Source organism: Phoca vitulina, unplaced genomic scaffold (genome assembly GCF_004348235.1).
Source record: "Phoca vitulina isolate PV1807 unplaced genomic scaffold, GSC_HSeal_1.0 scaffold17, whole genome shotgun sequence".
Classification (NCBI taxonomy): Eukaryota; Metazoa; Chordata; class Mammalia; order Carnivora; family Phocidae; genus Phoca; species Phoca vitulina.
The window spans coordinates 32,624,370-32,645,065 of record NW_022589720.1 but is presented as its reverse complement, the minus strand read 5'-3'; the positions used below and the strand labels follow the sequence as shown (position 1 = coordinate 32,645,065).

General features: G+C 36.6%; 1 protein-coding gene across 1 annotated transcript in view; it reads left to right on the top strand.

Moving 5' to 3' along the window:
• Window positions 1-20,696, top strand: part of OXCT1 (3-oxoacid CoA-transferase 1) — a 122,318-nt gene that overhangs the window by 67,626 nt on the left and 33,996 nt on the right. The window contains exons 12-13 of the mRNA XM_032415250.1: window positions 2,036-2,108; window positions 2,712-2,787. Coding sequence (XP_032271141.1) covers window positions 2,036-2,108; window positions 2,712-2,787 — 149 coding nt within the window. The remainder of the gene's footprint in view (window positions 1-2,035; window positions 2,109-2,711; window positions 2,788-20,696) is intronic.

Here is a 20,696-nt window from a genome sequence, read left to right as displayed (position 1 = left end):
TGTATTTGAAAAACATGGATTCAACTTCAGGATATCTATTTTTATTTAGATATTAGATATTTAAAAATACTGACAACTAACTTGGCTTCCAGAGAATGTAATTTATAACATGCCAGAATGTATTAGCAGGTGCCTGACAATAACTATTTTTTATGAGCGTTGTTTTCTGGGCTCTTAAATAAAACTATGCTCCATAAATCATACCGGTTGAGCCAAAGCCTCGCACTGATCTCCAGGTTTCCCATGAGTGGTAAATAATGCTTTCTATGTACTGTCAGCTGGTGGAGATTGCCCTTTAGAAGTCATTGTGATTTAGCACCTGCAGAACAAAGAATTGAGATTTTTATGTTTCTCTGCTTTTTTGTCCTACACATTCTTGGTCCTTGCATATCCACCTCACAGGACTGGTGAGGAACCGAATTTGCTCGATATGGAAGTTGCGTTAGGATCAAGATTAGTTGTATTTCACCTGTCCTGAAACCTAGAGCTCCCAGGCTGGCTATATAACTCCACCATATAAGCCAGTTGCTGGGTCCTGTAGCATTTATCCCTAGAGGGGCGATGGCATTGTCTCTTTTATAAAGTTGGTTTGGAGTGAGGAATAATAAACATGACAATAATAAAAGCTTATGTTTATGGAGTCCTTTCTCTGTGCCAGGTGCTGTAGTAAGGACTTTGCATGCATTATCCAAATCTTATGTGCTACCTAAAAGCCCCTACTGACCACACCAGAAAGTATTTTCCAAACCTTTCATCTTTATAGTACTTTGGAAGATGTGAAAATGTTTCCCCTGTGTAGAATCAAACTCCCTTGGGGAATAAATATTTCAGCATGATAAAAATAGCCTCTTTCTCTCTACTTGAGCTCAAATGGAGAGGGATGTCATTAGAGAATTTAGCTTTCAGGCAAGGCCTGAGAAGCTGTGAGGGTACAGCTGCAGAGGTATAGACCTCTCTGCATGATTTCCACCTGGGCGTGATCTGACCATGACCGCTCTGGTCCAGCTTTTCTCTGGCCCAGCCCTCGAATCATAACTTTTCTTCCCCTTCTTTTTGACTGCTTTATTACACTAGGATAATGCATGTGGTGTTCTCATACAGTTGACTTCTGTTTGGCAAAGTGGCATGTGAGCACTTTTCTGGTTAAGACCAGAAGCTTCCTCCTGGGCACTGGACACACAGGAAATGGATCACAAAAAGAAAACAGCTGAAGTATATGAGGCAGGTGATATGATTGGTTGTGTGGGGACTGGATGACCTTGAAGATCCTTTCCAGCTGTGAACTTTGATTATGAAGTATAAGTGTTGGAAGAGGTCTTTCCAAGAGGACCCCTTGGAAGTTACCATTAAATATGTGAGCCAGCATTAGGATGCTATTCCCTGATCTCATCAAAGTCCTATGAGTTTTAACAGAAACAGGAGCAAGAAAGGAAATATGAGGCTGAGAGAGATTAAAAGAAGAGATTCAGGCCTAATGATATTAAGGAATTAGGGGGCACCTCACTTTCTAGATCATTTCTTGATTTTTAAGAAACATCTGAGGAGTATCGTCTGTGTCATTCCCTTCAAAGTTGTGTTTCTTCATGCTTATTCCACAATCTCTTTGCTCCAGTGACTTACAGTAGCACTGGATTCTGACAGGTGCATCCCAGGGACACCTTTTCCCTCACTCTCATCAGCATTTTGCAGGGGCTTGTGGAGGGAGTGGGGCTGGGGAGAGGTGGGAATGGTTAGAGGCAACAGGGGGTGCTTTGTAGAGAATTTCAAAAACAATAATAAAATTAAAAGTTGGTCTGCTTTCTGCTATCACCGTGCAGGGGCAAATCTGAACAGTGCCACTGACTAAATACTCCTCCTCATAGGGCAACAGTTCCCACTGTGTCTCCCACACCCCCATTGCCACAGCAGTTTGGCTAAAGGGGCCTCAGTTCTTTAGGAAGCAGAGAAGGTATAGACCTCTCTGCATGATTTCCACTCTTAGAAATCTAATAGCTTTTTCTTTCCTTTGTTTCCTTTCTTGTGTATGTGTGTTTAGGCAAGGAAACAGTTACTGTTCTTCCAGGAGCCTCTTATTTCTCCAGCGATGAATCATTTGCGATGATTAGAGGGTATGTAACAACGAAACCCCTCATGTTTCACATGGCATGGAATGAACTGAGTCACCCCCTGAACGTGTTAGCAAGGCTCCGAAACGTAGCCACGTCTCCCAGCCAGAAAATGGTCATGGGCTCATTCAGCTGCACCAAGATAGGAAATTATTCACATTGAATGTTGGGATTTGGAACATTGAACTCACTGTTATTAAAAGAACCCCCCAAATGGACTATATATCTATGTGCTGAGAATACTGAAGTAAACATTTTTAAAGTTCTTTCTGAGGATCCTCACATTTTCTACAAAACTGTGTTTTCATTTTCTAGCTAGTGTTTGCCTTCAAATCAAGCCACATTCCCCCTCACCAAAGGAAACAAAGTCACTGTGTATACCTGTTTTTGTTTTTGGAGACAATATAGGCTATACTTTTTTTCAAGAACTCTTAATGGTTATTTCTCTACTTCAGCTTGAGCTGATTGATTTGGAAAATCGGGTGTTGGGTGGGAGAAAGCAAATTTATTTTGGAGGGTATAGAATTATTTTAATTGCTGGCAATTTCAAGCAAATGGGACATAAAGCTTGTGAAGTTTGCTTTATATTTCCTTTTTCTCTCTCAGGGGGCATGTCAATCTAACAATGCTAGGAGCAATGCAGGTTTCCAAATATGGTGACCTGGCTAACTGGATGATACCTGTAAGTAGACATTTTTCTTCTAACTTATGCTTGGGTCACCATAATTATTTTTTAAGCAAAATCTTGTTGAATTGCTATGAGAGCACTATATAATTATTATAAAAATAAGGAAATATTTTAATAATATTTAATATTTTAGTCAAATTTTGTTACAACAGCTACTGAGAACTATTTGACTTTGCCTGTTTACTGTGTAGTTGGAACTAAAAAGGTAGGGTCAGGACCAAAACATAATTTTCCATGAGGAACAGAGAACTGGGGAAGATTATAAATAAATGGGTTAATTCTGATAAAAATAAGAAATACCAATGTTTGTTATAGCTCTTTTTATAACTAGAAAGAACAGTTAACAAGTTCATTAATTTTATGTTGATGCTATATTTTCTTATTCATGGTGATTAAAAACCTCTCTTGATTGGTTGGTCATGTGACCTCATCTGTAATCAATCACATTGTCTTCTGTTATGGAGTACAAAACTTGTGATGTTTAAACATGCTTGTGAAATGCAAACAGTTTTCACTTACTAATGGCCTAAATCAAGGAAAAACCACTTAGAATCAGCTTTGGAAAAAGGACTGCAATCAGTTGACTTAATTTATGAGTGTGGTTTGTTACATTCCAGGTTGTTGCTTTTTGATATGTATATGGAAACAAATAATGCATGTCCATGATTATGAGCTCATTTTGGCTGGTAGCTCAGGTTACTCTTTCTGTGTGTATACCTAAGGATTTCTATGTGTTTTTCTGTATCGTCAGCTATAAGGAGTTTAAGCAACTGATGCTGGTGTTCTATGATTTGAAAGTTTTTCTGAAATCGCTTAGATTTTTTTCTCTGGTAATTTTTTGAGGAAGGTGAATTAATATAGTTGATGACAGTGTTAGAGAGCTCTTTTGATCTATAATATAAACCATGAAATATTATTTTAAAGTTTGAATAATTATTAAATTATTAATAATTTAATTGGTTCTCAAACTTGGTTGCGTATTAGAATCACCTGACAGTTTTAAAAAATATTGACGCCTGGGTCCCATTCCCAGAGTTTTCCAATTTAATTAATGTGGGATGTAGCCTAGGCACTGAGTGTTTTATTTTATTATTTTTTATTTATTTATTTGACAGAGAGAGAGAGAATGCACAAGCAGGGGGAGCTGCAGGCAGAGGGAGAAGCAGGCTCCCCTCTTGAGCAGGGATCCCGATGCGGGACTTGATCCCAGGACCCCGGGATCATGATGAAAGCAGACGCTCAACTGACTGAGCCACCCAGGTGCCCCGGCACTGAGCATTTTAAAAGCAACCTTGTAGCCAAGTTTGAGAACCAGTATATTAAAGAATAATCATAAATCACATTTAAAATGTAAGGGAGAGTGTGCTGCTCTTGATCTTAGGGTTATGAGTTCAAGCCCCACATTGGGGATAGAGTTTATTTAAAATAAAAATAATAAAAGAAAGAAAATGTAAGGGAGAAATATCATTGAACCATTACTAATAAGAACCCTTAGCAAATTATGGAATATATTGTTATTTTAGTTTAAACATGTTTATCATTCTAAATCAGCCATCGTTGTAAGAGTTGGCAGCTTTTGGAGGCTTCAGAGAAATTAGGGAGGATCTCCTGAATGTTGTACAGTGAATCAGATTGACAGTTTCTGGGAATACTTATTTGTATAGAGAATCAGAATATATTTCTATTTTCAAATTTTAGAAAAAGGCCATATGGAGTAGTAGAAGGAACATAAAAATGTAAGCCCTGGGTTCTAGCCCTGACTCTACCCAGTAATCAAGGTGTCACCTTGAACATGTCACTTAAACTCTTCAGGTTTAAGCATCCCTATCGATAAAATGAGGATTTGAGATTAGATGATTTCAGGTGTCCTGTCTGGCTCTCATAGCTTAGTGGGTAAGAGCAAGGGCCCTGTAGTGAGACAGACATGGGTGGAAACCCAGTTTTGTCCCTTGCTAGCAGTGTACCTGAAGCAGTTGCCTGCTTTTCTTCATCTGTAAAATGGGAATGATAGGATACTACCTACTTTATAGGGTTATATAAAGGAATAAATGATGTAATGTATACAAAGTACATATCACTTTGTATATGATGTATATGAGTTTGACACACAGTACAGCTAAATAAATGGCTTATTATTGTGTGGTAACTCGAGAAAAAGAAGTTGGGGGTACCTGGCAGAGAAGGGAATAGAATTAGTTACTATGAACAGAAACAATCGAGTTTTAAATATGTCTGTTTCTTTGGACTGTTAACCAGTTTTGAAATCAATTTGCACAGTGGTCATTAGCATGGAGCAGAAACATGTTCAACACATTTTTGTCTTCGGGGAACACGGGCATCTTTAAAAAGTCAGTATATGTTTTGTTTATATTATGGTTTAACACACAGAGAGGCTGGAAGCTCTCATGTACATTCTGTAGTTGTCCTGTGTAGGAAAGATTTTTCAACATGTATCACATCTTTACATATCCTGTGGAGATTCCTGTGAGTGATTAAAATATCAGTGGTTTGTTACTTTATAATTTTCTTAATACTGTCAGCGCTCATGTGTTTCCAAATGAATGGACCTGGTGGGGTGGTGATGGAGAACTCTGGAGTTCTGAAGGAACAAAAACTAAGCATAAAAAGTGTACTTGTGTCTGGTTCCACTCTTTTGGTAGTGGAAGTTGGTAGTGTCATTTCTTTTTTTTTTTTTTTTGAGAGAGAGAACGTGAGCAGGGGGCGTGGGGAGGGGCAGAGGGAGAGAGAGAGAGAGAATCTTAAGCAGGCTCCATGCCTACCTCGGAGCCCGACACAGGGCTCAATTTCACAACCCTGAGATCATGACCTGAGCCGAAACCAAGAATTGGGCACTTAACTGACTGAGCCACCCAGGCACCTCAGTAGTGTTATTTCTGGTGAGCCTTTCTTTTGTTCCTTTAGTAACTGATAATCACTTCTTGGATTCTTCATATGTGATGCATAGTGTATATTTTGACTCTTTCGAATGCAGAATAGGTTAAGAGTCAAGACCATGAGCTTTAGTTAGTAATAAATTTGAATTTCAGTTCTCTCCCTAACAAATCATACAATCCCGAGCACATGTTTTTGTTAGGATTAATTGAGAAGAAAATGAAAAGTGGCCACTAAAAGCACTCCATAAATAGTGGCTATTTTTATCTTCTTCAGTGCTCTGTTTCTTAACATTAAAGAGGGAATATTTGCCTTAAAGTACACTCTTGTAAGCAAGATTATGTTTTACAGTAGCTAGTACAACCTGCTTATCATGAGCTCATATTCAAGTACCAAAAATTAAACCCTTTGAGGACACATTTCTTGCTCTTATTGGTTATGGATAATATACAGCTTATCCTCTTTATATAAAGTTTCAGTGAGCAATCTATTTCTGTTTGTCCCAAAGATTTATGTTGATTATTAAAATTTAGATATAATTTTATTGCCAGATCTGGCAGTTAAGCTGAAAAGTTTGGCTTTATTATATCATTTTTCATATACTTTTTATCTTTTTACTGAGTTGAATAATCTTTCAATGGTTGTAAAGCCTTGAGTTTCTCTGCATCATGGCATCCCCATCAATCATCACGATGTCAGATTACAATAAACACTACGCTTTTAAGGCAGGCAAATGGTATGGATACTCTTTGTCTTATCCTTTCATAGCTTCTTAGTATGCAGTGCTGGTCTCCTGTACACAGAGTTTTAAAAATTCTGCCCTGAGCGTCCAAAGAGAGAAAATGTGACAAAATAGTCATTGGCTCCTTCGAGTTCCCTGATTATCGTGACGACGGTAAAACCCCAGGCAAGCTATGAAAATGTGGACAGATGTGTAGCTCGTTGAATCTGCATTCAGAACTGCTCTGGCTTTCCTAATGCCTATTTTTGGAAAACAGCTGCCGTAGATTATTGACTTGTGAAGGGAAGCAGATGTGTATGAGCAGCAATAGAAGCTAGTCATGGAAAGCGTGCAACCATGGCCCGCCGGACACGGCTGCTCCGTGTGAGCAACACAGCAGTCAAGAGTCTGCTCCCTCTGTGTGGGGAGAATTGAAACGAGGGAGTCTTAAGGCAAAGGAAAACAGGACGTATTGTGTTTGTTTTTTCCCTCACAGTTTTTTTATTTCTTTGTGCATTTTAAAAGAAGAAATACGAATTGGTGCACTCATGTTATGCTAGATGTATGGGTGCATAAAATCGGTTTGGTATTCGAGTTATGTCTTTTTTAAATAAAGCTAACTCTCTAGTCTTCTGTTTGTACAACTAAAGAGGTTTGTGTTCAAGATTTAAACAATGTTATGTCAATGATATCTCAATAAAGCTGGGAAAAAATTTAAAAATTAAAAAAAGATTTAATCTAGTGGTTTAATTGCATCAAGTATAGTCTAAATATTAAATCCATAGATACAGATATAGAAATATAAAGATTTAAGCATAAAGATATAAACATACAGATGTAGAGATGGATTTAACATATTTGTCTTGTTCTACAAACCAGAGGTAAGGAAACTGGTGGAGACAATATGTATGTGTGGTATTATGTCTTTACAGTTATTCAGTAATACTTTTGCCATATCAGTGTAATGTAGTGGAAAGTGTACAGAATTTAGGGATTAGACCTATGCTTAAAATACTAGTTCTGGGGCTCCTGGGTGGCTCAGTTGGTTAAGCGACTGCCTTCAGCTCAGGTCATGATCCTGGAGTCCCGGGATCGAGTCCCGCATCGGGCTCCCTGCTTGGCAGGGAGTCTGCTTCTCCCTCTGACCCTCCTCCTTCTCATGCTCTCTGTCTCTCATTCTCTCTCTCTCTCAAATAAATAAATAAAATCTTTAAAAAAAATATTAAAAAAAAAATACTAGTTCTGTCACTTATTGGTGGTACGGCAGATCGTTTTGTTTTAGTATACTCATTTATAAAATGATAGTGTTTAACTCATATGCTTGTTCTGGGGATTAAATTAGTTCGCGCAACAAATATTTATTAGGCAAGTATTAAGGGCCATGTACAGTTCTTGCCTCTCAAAAGATGCAGCAGTTAACAAAACAGATGAAATTCTCTGCGGTTACGGAGCTGATGTTCTAGCGGGGGTCCGCGCATGTGGCCCGTGTGCCGACTCTGGCCTGCTGCCTCTTTTTGAAATAAAGTTTTACTGGAACACAGCCACATCTGTTCATTTATGTATTAGCTATAGCCCTGTGAGTGCTGCGGCAGCAGAGCTGAGTAGTCGCAGCAGAGACTGTATGAAATGCAAAGACTGAAATACTTGCCTTGTAGCACTTCACAGAAAAGCTTGACGACTCCTGCCTTAGGTCACTGGTCTGAAACCTTTCCTCATTTCTAATATAAGCAAGTAATGCTATGAATTTCTCTCCATGCACTGTATTAGTGACATCCCACAAATTTTTACATACTGTGTTTTCATTTTCAGTTCCCTTTTTCTTCAAAATATTTGCTAATCTCCCTTTGTGATTTTTTTCTGTGACTTGTTGGTTTTTTGGAAGTATGTCACTTCACCTCCAGATATTTGGTGATTTTCCACATAACTTTATTAATTTCTAGTTTAGTGGTCTTGAGGTCAGAGAACATACTTTATATAGTTTCCATCCTTTTTAAGTTTGAAATTTATTTATGGCCTGGAATACAGTCTCTCGGAGTGACTGTTCCAGCTGCACTGGAAAAGAATATGTATTCTGCTCTTGTTGGGTAGAATGTCCTATAACTCAGTTAGGTCAAGTAGATAGATAGCATTCTATCTATCAGTTTTCTATGTCCTATCAGTTATTGAGACAGGAGTAATGAAATCTTCTAATTGTGCATTTGGCATTTTCTGCTTTCAGTTGTATTACCTTTTGCTTTGTATATTTTAGAGCTCCATTATTGGTTGTATTAGTATGCAGTTAAGGTTGTTAGGCTCTTTTAACAAATTAACCTCTATTATTATATCCCACCTTATTTCTGGTAATATTTTGTATTCTAAAGTCTGCTGTCTGATATTAATATAGTCACTCTGCATGGTGTATTTTTTTCCATTCTTCTACCTGCAACCTATTAATGTCTTTATATTAAGTGAGTTCTGTAGTTAATAGGTAGTTAGGTCTTGAAATTTTATCCAGTTTTATAATCTCTGACCTTTAATTGGAGGTTTAGGCCATTTATATTTATATGATTATCAACATGTGGGCTTAAATCTATCAGCATATGATTTTTTTGCCATTTGCCCATCTGAGTTTTTTTTCCCCTCTTTTCTTTTGGGTCAGTTAAGCATTTTTTATGATTCCATTTTATCTTCACTTATTGACTTATTTTCTTATTTTTTTTTCCAGTGGTTCCTCAAGGGTTTACAATACACACCTTTTATTGATCGCAGTCTAAGTAATACCATATCACTTTACATATAATGTAAGAACCATACAGCAGTAAACTTCTGTTCCCTGCCCTTATCCTGTTGGTCATACATTTTATTCTGCATTTGTTCTAAACCCCATGATACTTTGTTATTTTTGTCCTAAGCATTCAACTCTCTTTTAAAGAGATTGAAAATGAGGAAAAAAAGTGTATGTTTTGTATATTTTTATTATGTAGTATAATTTATATCTGAAAGTTATGTATTTCCCAATGTATTTGCTCTTTCCTGCACTTCTCCTTTACATTGACCCAGATTGCTATCTAATGTGATTGTCCTGCTTGAAGGACCTCCTTTGATGTTTCTTACAGTACAAGTCTTATAGATGTCACTCAGGCTGATTCTTTCAATATTTGCTTTTCAACTTTGTTACGGTTAGTTGAGAGAAGACTTTAGCTTCTCAACGAATACCTCTATTTTGGTATTTTGAGATCTCTAGTCAAATTCTAGTTGACTAGGTCTCTCTGAACCCAGCAGGGCTACTGGGTTCCCCCTGGGCTCCCCTCCCTGCACTGGGTTCCCCTTTCTAAGCAGTAGGCTGGGGCATTGGTCGGCCTACCTTGCTGGTTTTCCTTCCCTCAGAGATCACAGTCCTCTACTGCCTGTTTTATAATATCTGAAAGCTACTTTTTTTTCTGTATTGTTTAATACGATTAATAACATTTTTGAACTTATGTTTTCATATATTTCTTGGATGATTTTCTTAGTATAAATCCCTAGAAGTAGAATATGTTGGTCAATTTTTTAGGGTTTTTGATGCATAATGAATTACTGTCCAGAAGAATTATCCCAATTCATACTCAAACTGTTTTCATTCTATTACCAATGCCAGTATTTTTTCTATTCTATTATTTTGCATTTCTTTAAAAACGGCCATCTAAGACTGTTTAAAGAGCCAGCACAGGCTTACTCTGCTGCCTTAGTCCTCACTTAATCCTCTTCTCTTTTGTTCTGGAGGCCTTCCTTTTAGCTGTTAGCAGTTAATTATCTCTTATCAAATATTGTTCAGTGTTGCTGTCTTTGGTCATTTTAAAGATCACATTCATGGTGATTGTTCTCTGTGTTAGTGAATGTGTCTGAACAGACCAGCTGTAACAAGCATGTGTGTGTGTTTCCTGTATCCAGTATGTTGAACAAGCTCTACATGTGGGATGAAATAAAAACACAGCTATTTTTATCTCCTATGGTGTCTTTAACTTTATTTAGTTAGGGAAGCTCTCCTTCTGCGTGACATTTCAGCTCATTATCCGATAATATAATAACTGTCACTGGGTCACTTTAGTTCACAAACTCTGTTTTGATTCAAGACTTAGAGTCCAGTTCAAAATAATGAACATTGCTTCAACATACATTTAAACGCAGTGCATCTCCTCTCCCTATGACTCCCCAACTAGAGGCAAGGCCAGCTGTCTGCATTTGGGAAAGGTTTTGTGTGGTGTTCTTCTCTTCTGCTTTTTTCTTCATTCACCTCCTCCCCCAATTCACTGTTCGGCACCTACCTGGGTAAAAATTCAGGAGAACCAGAAGGCAAGGAAATAGGGCGGAAGAGTTCTTACAAAGTGCTATGAGCTGCTTCCCTGCTCTCTGGTCCTTGCAGAGAAAGCTGATCCCTTTTCTATGTGTGGGGTCTTTGGAGACCCCCTTCTGGGCCCCTTCTGCAGCATCTGCCCTGGAGAACAATGGCTGAGGGTTTCTCCTGCAGCTTCCGGTTTTCCTGTGGTCTGCTTCACACAGAGATTCTCATTTGCGCGGCATCCCATTGAGAAAATGTTAAAGCATCTTTAGGCCGGCCTTCTTGTGACCCACACCTAGGAAGCACTCATGCATTTCTTGTCCGCTTCCCCCAGTCACTTCAGCTTTCTCAGGTAGAAGTCAGGCACGCCGTTCCCCAGTTGTGTCCTGACTCTCCTGGAGGCGGGATGCTCTGGAGTTGTCGTCTAGGCTCTGCTGTCCTTTGAGTGAGGGGCAGGCATACACTTACCCTCTCCTTGTTGCTGGCGCAGAAGGAGTAGGACCACAGCATGCTCTTCTTCAGAGTCCTTCACACACAATCCTCTGTGCCTACCAGACTCTTTGATTTTGCCAAGCGTCCTGGGTCTTGGAACTTGTTTTTGACCATTTTCTCTGTAAATTCTGCTTCTGAGATCTGTCTCACATGCTGGTGTCTCCTAGCTGTCATCCTTATACATTCGTCAAAAGCAAGATAAAAGGAGTTTGGATTTAACATCTGTTTCCTTGCTGCCATAAAGTCTTCCTCTGAGCTCATATTCAGCTAAGCCTTCATACATGTAGGGGTGTCTCCATCTATGGTTTCTGTACATCAAGGCGATCCCCCAGCCCAGTCTGTTTCCCAGCTGCCCTAGACAGAAGAGAGGACCATGGAAGAACCTAGCCAAGCTCTGTTTATTCTACCTGGGGAATAAAAGCTGACTGACCCCTAATTGGCAGGGGGTGGAGAAGAGGAGGAAGAGGAAGGGGAGAGAGGGAGGAGTGTCAGAATAAAAAAAACCCAAAACTGCTCTGGCCCAATGGATGGACCTTTATTTCCTGTCCCAATTTAGAGACCCATTTAATGCTTGCAAAATTTCCAAGAGCAAAGAATGATTCCTTCTTATACAGCAGTTTAACAAATGAGCATACATTTTTTAAAAAGACAAGTTAGTATTTATGAAATTTATTAGAAACATAAGCTGTTTATTATTGCTCTTGGAGACTATATTTAGTTATTCAAAAGTGCTTTTATCTGTGACTATCTGGAAAACATGTTTGAACTTCTTAGTTTTATTATTTACATCCAGTATTTTTCAGGCTAAAAGCATATTTATAGACTAACATATTTGATACATTAGTTTTATAAGGAATTTTCCTCTTACTTAGAGGATACTGTTTGTGGGTGATTAAAAGCTATGAGTAAGTTTAAAAGCCACAGCTAAATTATAAATCTAATATTTTTACAAGGAGGGAAGTAATAGCTATTAAGCACATGCCATTGGCCAGGTATTATTTATTTGTATATTTATTGTCATTTAATCCTTATAGGATGATGTGAGTTAAATATAATCATCTCTGTTATTATAGATGAAGAGACGGATCAAGAGTTAACCATTCAGGGGCGCCTGGGTGGCTCAGTCGGTTAAGTGGCTGCCTTCGGCTCAGGTCATGATCCTGGGGTCCTGGGATTGAGCCCCACGTCCGGCTCCCTGCTCAGCGGAGAGCCTGTTTCTCCCTCTCCCTCTGCCTACTTGTGCTCTCTATCTCTCTGTCAAATAAATAAATAAAATCTTTAAAAAAAAAAAAAGAGTTAACCATTCAAGTTTACTTATATAACCCAGTTATGACGTAGGAATTTAATCATAGTTTCCTTTGCTCTTACGTACTTTGTATTCACCTAAACGTCCTTTTGGGAAGCACTTAACTAATGCCTTTCATGATAGAGATAAAACTTCCTGCAAAATAAATAAATATTCTTAACAGCATTTCTGTAAACTTGATAAAGAAGTTATTGTTTCATTGTGTGGCATACAACCTATTGCAATTGGAAGGATACAGGCTGTCTGTATGATCTTAGTTCAAGCTACGGTTGTGAAAGGTGCTGGAGTGACCATTTGCATGTGCTTTTTTCTGCATCTTATTTTTTAAAGCTCTCACACTCAGATTCTGTAATCTTCACTGCCTAATCACATATAAATAGCTTAAATCTCATGTATGAAGTATTTTATCCATTTTATTTACCATTGTTTTTTATAATTTATCAATTGAAGAATTCTTTGGAAGAGTTCAGGTCTTCTGCCAGGATTTTTAAAATAATTATAGCTTTCAATATTTCTTAAATGAGAAACATTGAAACAGAACTGTAAAAATATGGGAATCATTGCAAAGGGGAATCCTAAATAGAAGTTAAAAAAATTTAAGATCAGGAACGAATAATAGCAAATTCATTGGCAAGTTAGCTCACTCAGCTTAGGTCCCCACCAGTGTTAATCTTCTAAGTAGGCAAAGGGACATGAGAATATGAAATAGACTTTCTTTTTGGAAATCTCAATTTTCAGTGATCTTAAAGAAATTTTGTCTTTTAATTGCTACCTGAGTCTTTTTGGGCTCTGGAGGAAAGGAAATATTTCCCTCCTTGCTATGTTGCATATGATGTGTTTGTGAACAACTCCTTAGTTCTAAGAACTTCAACCATGTACTGGAACTCATGTATTCAAACCAGAGACTGAAAAAAGGTGAGCTAGACTTCTGATTGATCCCAAGCTGTGGTGCTACCTGGCCTCCCAGCAGCTATTGTAAGAATGTCTTTGATCGTATACCCTCCATTTTCTCTGGTGTCAGAAGGCAGACTTCTGTGCATGGAATGGGAATTTGGTTGTTGTCTTCTTCATCTTCTCCTTCTTTCTCCTCTTCTTCCTCCTCCTCCTTCCCTCTCCTTCCTCCTCCTCCTCTTTCCCCCTCCTCCTCCCTCTTTACAGAGAGAATGAGCAATGAGTGAGTTTGATATTTTCAATTATTCAATTATTACCCTTTGGCTAGTGATGTATTTGTATGACTGCTGTAGCCCCTTCTCATTAAACAACCCACTCTAAAAAAAGGGAGGAAATATTACAAATGCTAGATGAGGTCTCTTAGAAAACCATTATTAGTTATTTCATAAATAATGATGCCGATATAATTTAGCAGGGAATAAATCTAAAGGGCTGAAGACAATGTGACCCTGCTGCTAAAGGTAATGAATCTTGAAGACTAAATTTTATTAAATAACTGGATTTGGCATTTCTAGTTGATGAAATCTTCTCACTTTACTCTTTTGGTTTAGAGATAATTTTTGGTCAGCATTTTTATTAACAAGAAAAAGTTTTATTAGAGAAAATGTCAAATATATACAAATATAGAATAGTAAAATGCATACATTCAGTTTAGACAATTATCCATTCATGGCCAATCTTGTTTCATCTGTACTTCTGTATAGATATAATTTTAACATCATCCAGCTATACAGCACCTTAATTTTATTGGAGAATTTGAATCCAGAAAAATGAAGTGATCTGACTCAGGTCACAAAACTAGTTAGTAACTAAGCTAATCCTGGAACTCATCTCTCCTATCTTGTAATCTAATAGGAATATTGTTTCCATTATGAGGAAAAGTTTACTTTTGAAAAATGCAACATCCCAATACAAAGAACCTTCCATTTTCCTTTCAAGTATACTTTGAATTGTCTCTCTATCTCTTTGAAGTTACTTAACCTTTCTAGACCTCAGCTCTTTATTTTTTAAATGTGGTGAATGAGATGGGTTTTATTCAACAAATTTATTAGGTGTTTTTGTTTTTTGTTGTTTTTTTGTTGTTGTATTAAGTATATTAACCACTTTGGGTAGAGTGGTGGGCAAACTTATTTCTGTGGTGAATATGGTAAAAATAGGGGTGAATGATGGTACTATGTAAAACATTTTGTGCACTAAACTTTAAATATGTTGATTTAGGAATAACAGATTTACAAGAGTTAAGTCTTCTGGTCCAGGAATATGGTATATTTTGTCATTTATTACAGGTCTCATTTTACGTCCTTCATTACACTTATTCCTAATTATTTTTCAGTTTTTGCCAGTGTTTCAAGCTGGATATTTCATTTCAGTTTCTAAGTGTTCTTGCTAATATAAAGGAAAACTATTGGTTTTGTATATTTATCTTGTATTTATTCACTCTTAAAATTCTCTTATTAGCTAGTATAATTTTTTTAGACTTCTCTTAGATATTCTACAGTGTTTTTATCTATAAATAACAAGTTTTCTTTTCTAAAATGCATGTCATTTAGTTTTTCTTTAATTAACAAAATATTCAAAACAATATGAGTAAGTAGTAGTGATTAAGGATTTTCTTGATTTTGATAAGAATTCATTTAGAATTTTAACTTTTAATATTATGCTTGTTGCTTGTATTTTTAATAAAATGTCCTTTATATTGTTTTAGAAGTTTCTTTTTGTTTATAGTTTTAAAAGTGAATGGCTGTTGAATTTTATTCAATTTTTTTTTTTTTAAAGATTTTATTTATTTATTTGAGAGAGTGAGCCAGAGAGTATGAATCAGGGCGGGGGGGGGGGGGGGGGGGGGGGGGGGGGGGAGCAGAGGGATAAGCAGACCTGATGACCCAGAAGCCCAGCGTGCAGGGCTGGATCCCAGGACCCTGGGATCATGACCTTGAGCTGAAGGCAGCCACTTAACTGACTGAGCCACCCTGGCACCCCTTATTTAATGTGTTTTTAACTACTGATTTAATCACACAGTTCACCTTTAATTTGTTAATATCATTATTTAAATTGATATTGATAGATGTTATTACTTTTTTATACAAATGATCAATTTTTAACAATCCGTAAGATATTTTTATGCTTATTGGTCACCTCAAATTTTGTAACCTTTCTTGTAGCAGTTTTGTTAATTTTTATTTTGCTAGAAAACATTTCTTTTGGATTTTCACATTTATTTGTCCAGAACAATGTGCAATATTCTTGTTTAACTTCTTTAGTATCCTCAAAAACTATTACCTTATCTACTTTTTATTCCTAATTCTGTAAGTGTTCATATTCTCTCCTCTCTTTTAATTAGGCTTGTAAGAAATTTGCCTATTTTAAAGTTACTCAAGTATACTTTGAGAAATACGTAATTTGGGACACCTGGGTGACTCAGTTATTAAGTGGCTGCCTTTGGCTCAGGTCATGATCTCAGGGTCCTGGGATTGAGCCCCAACCCCCCTCCCAGCCCCATGTCGGGCTCCCTGCTCAGTGAGGGGGGAGGGTCTCCTTCTTCTTCTCCCTCTGCTCCCCCCCAGCTTGTGCCTTCACACTCTGCTCTGTCTCTCAAATAAATAAATAAAAAATCTTTAAAAAATAAGTAATTTATTAATGTCCTTTTTCTTATTTATCTTCTGTTTATCCTAGTTCTAGATTTAGAAATTGAATGCTTTATTTTCAAGCTTTCTCTTTTAGTTATAAAAACATTTAGGTCTCTACATAATTTTAAATTGCATTCTATAAACTTAGACATAAAGTTCTTTTATTTATTCATTTCTTAGGTAATTTTTAATTTTAGTTTTGATTTCATTTTTGATTCCATAATTTTTTAGAAAGACTTCCAGCATTTGATCATATTAGCACTGGGATGTGTATTGCTAAGACACACAGGAACTGTTCTAGATCAGATCATGGCTATGTTGTTAAGAACCAGATAGAACAGTTGGTTGGCTTCTATTTGGGGGTCATAAGTATAATAACATTATCTTTCAACCCTAGAGTTATCTTGGTAAATTCACATTATGAGAGGCATATGGAGTTGAGACTGAGTGAATATCAGTTTCCCATATCACATCTTATCCTCTTTCTAGACCTTCACTATCAAAATAGAATGCCAGGCATAATCATCAACATTTTACATTTAGCTTTCTTTCTCCTTTCCTTTTCCCTCCTAAGCCAATATAGTTGAATTTTCCTAAGTAAAAGAGCATTTTTGAACTTTATTGTACCAGTAAATTCAGCCTTGCTCATCTTATCACTTGGTAACTCAATTAGATCATTAGAATATTTATAATAATACTTTATTTAAACAGAACTATTAGAGAATAAGATATTCCATACATGATTTTTTCAGATCATCCAAATTAAGCTGTGTAAGTACTAATTTCTAAAAAAATTTTTTTTGGATGGAGAACAGATTACTAATTTTGTTACAATTGTGCATAAAAAGTAAATAATGTTTTGCATGAAGGCCTGGCACAGAGTCCTTTGAGGGAGACTCATACATTTTAATTCAGGAACATGAGATTTGACATGATTTTTTAGCCATTCATTATCTGTTTTGCATATTTCTGGATTATAGTTACATCCTTTAACGTTAACAGTATTGGATAAGGATTTCTGGTTGGTGAGTTGTCACTATGATTTAGGTCGTAAAGGATCTGACTGTATTTTTAGAAGTTGTTTAAACTAAAGCTACATAGGGCATCTCTAGGTTTTCTGTCTGCTTCTTAACTAAATCTATTAACAACATCCAACAGATTAGGAACAGTAAGAAAGAAAAATAGTGCAATAAATTCAACATAATGAATATTTTAAAATAGGAAGCATCTTTGGGGATTCAATTACCTCTTTCTGGAAACTAGGGAAAGACTTTATCCGATTCTTTTTCTGACTTGTTCTTTAACTTCAAGTAATGTATTTAACATTTTCTTGTCGATTTTTCTCTTTTTTGTAAAGGAAAGCTTGAATTAAATCTATTTACTTTCTGCAAGTACTGTTCAGGTAATGAGGAATTATGTTCATAAAATTGTGTTTATTAAAAGATGCTCAATATGGAAAAAGTAAACCATAGCAAGAAAAATGAAGTAACAATAGCAGAAAATAAAAATGGTATTTTATATGTCATAGAACAAAGGTCCAGTCTTTAGTTTTCACAAACTTATAATAATATGGCTGCAGAACACTGTTTTATAAAGGTTCTCATTACCATGTTTGATTTAAAAAAAAAAAAAAACTTTCTCAGAAATCTAAGCTATCATTAGGACAAGCTAATCAAAGTAACAGTAACTTGGATAGTAAAGTTTATTGGGAAAAATAATACATAGCAAGGGAAAATATCAACAAAATGAAAAGGCAGTCTACCAAATGGGAGAAAATATTTGCAAATTATAATTCTGATAAGGGGTTAGTATCCAAAATATGTAAAGAACCTCTACAACTCAATAGCAAAAAAAGAAAAAAAAATGAGCAGAAGAGGGGCACCTGGGTGGCTCAGATGGTTTAAGCATCTGCCTTTGGTTCAAGTCATAATCCCAGGGTCATGGGATCAAGTCCCATGTCCGGCTCCCTGCTCGGTGGGGAACCTGCTTCTCCCTCTCCCTCTCCTCTCTGCTTGTGCTCTCCATTGCTATCTCTGTCTCCCTCTCTCAAATAAATAGACAAAATCTTAAAAAACTAATTAAAAAAATTCTCAGCCTCCGATTTCCCCCCCTTCATTCTTCCCCTCCTATCTTCTTCTTCTTCTTCTTTTTTTTTAACATATAATGCATTATTTGTTTCAGAGGTACAGGTCTGTGATTCAACAGTCTTACACAATTCACAAACTGAGGGTTCTAGAGGGGAGAGGGTGGGGGGATGGGTTAGCCTGGTAATGGGTATTAAAGAGGGCACATTCTGCATGGAGCACTGGGTGTTATACGCAAACAATGAATCATGGAACACTACATCAAAAACTAATGATGTACTCTATGGTGATTAACATAATATAATAAAAAAAATTAAAAATGGAACTACCATATGAATGAGCAAATCCCTTTCTGGGTATTTATCTGAAGAAAACAAAAACACTAACTCAAAAACATATATGCACCCCCATGTTCATTGCAGCTTTGTTTACAATGGCGAAGATACGGAAACAGCCTAAATGTCCATTGATGGATGAATGGATAAAGAAATTGTGGTGTATCTACAGTGGATATTATTCAGGCATAAAATATGAAATCTTGCTGTTTGTAATCACGTGGGTGGACCTGAGGGCATTTTGCTGAATGAAATAAGTCAGAAAAAGGCATACCATATGATCTTTCTTATATGTGGAATATAAAAAAAAGAAAAGAAAAAACAGAAAGCAAACTCATAGATGCAAAGAACAGTTTGGTAGTTGCCAGAGGTGGGTGATGGGGCTATGAGAAGTGGGTGAGGAGGGTCAAACGGTAAAAAGAAAAAATAAAATAAAAATAGTAACAACAACAAAAACCCACGTAAGTGGTTTCAGAACTATCTTATTCTTTATCCAGCTACTAACTTGTGACTTTATGTTAGTGTACTCTGCATTGGTAAATGGTGGGTCCTGCAAAAATATAAAGTTTACTTATGACAAGAAAACATTGTAGCCAAAAAGAAAGCACAGATTCATTTAACTGTCATACATTTTCTTGTTTTTAGGGAGTTAGAGTTCACAGAGTTCTTTAGCAATAAGTTGGGAGAGTTATTAGGAGAGGCCCTCACAGAGGGAAATGAGAGAACTAATCTCCGTTTTGTTATTTTGATGAAAAAACAAAAACCACAGGAACAAGCCACATACTGACATTTAAAAAAAAAATAAATTGTATTTTGGAATAACTAGATTTTTAGAAAAGCTTCTGAGCTAGCACAAAGAGTTTTCATATTCTCTCACCCAATTTCCCTCATTATTACAATCTTCTATTACCACGGTACATTTATAAAAACTAAGAGACACACTTTGTTGTATTTTTGTTTGGGGGGGGGGGGGGGGGTGTTGGTCTTTTTTTTTGTTTAATTGTAGTAAGAACACTTAACATGAGATCAACCCTTTTCAATTTTCAGGTGCACAACACACTACAATTTTTAGGTGCACAATACAATATTATAGCTGTAGGCACAATATTGTACAGCAGATCTCTAGAATTTATTCATCTTGTGTAACTGAACTTTATACCCATTGAACAGCTTTGCATTTTCCAATCTCCCCTAGCCCCTGGCAACCATGGTTCTAATTTCTGCTACTATGAGTTTGATTATTTAGATAACTTCATGTAAATGGAATCATGCAGTATTTGTTCTTTTGTGACTGGCTTATTTGACTTAGTATAATGTCTTCTAGGTTTATCCATGTTGCAGCATATGGCAGGATTTCCTTCTTTTTAAAGGCTGAATAATATTCTGTTGTATTTATACACCACATTGTCTTTATCCATTCATTTGTCAATGGACATTTAGGCTGTTTTGTATCTTGGCTATTGTGAATAATGCTTCAGTGAACATGGGAGTGCAGGTCATCTCTTCGATATCCTGATTTCAGGTTTTCTGGATATATACCCAAGAGTGGGATTGCTAAATCACATGGTTGTTCTATTTTTAATTTTGGGGGGAAACTACCATACTATTTTTTGTGAGCAGCTGTACCATTTTACATTCCCACCAATAATATATAAGGGTTCCAATTTCTTCACATCCTTGTCAACACTTATCTTTTGGGTTTGTTTTTTTGTTTGTTTGGTTGGTTTTTGTTTTGTTTTTTTTGATAATAGATATGAGGTGATACTTCATTGTGGTTTTAATTTGCAATATTTTTTTTGGTGATTAGTGGTATGGAACGTCCTTTCATTCAACTGTTGACCATTTGTATGTCTTCTTTGGAGAAATATCCAAGTCCTTTGCCCATTTTTTAGTTGAGCTGTTCGGTTTTTTGCTATTGTAAGAGTTCCTTATATATTTTGGGCATTAATCCCTAATCAGATGTATGGCTTGCAGATATTTCCCCCCATTCCTTAGGTTGCTTTTTATTTTGTTGTTTCCTTTGCTCTGCAGAAGCTTTCTAGTTTTTTAGGTAGTCCCACTTGTCTACTTTTGCTTTTGTTCCCTTTTGTTACTCCTATAGGATTCCAATTTTACTCTTTCCCATGTAGATAATCTAGTTTTTCCAACACCATTTGTTGAAGAGTCTACCTTTTCCCCATTGTGTATTCTTGGCACCC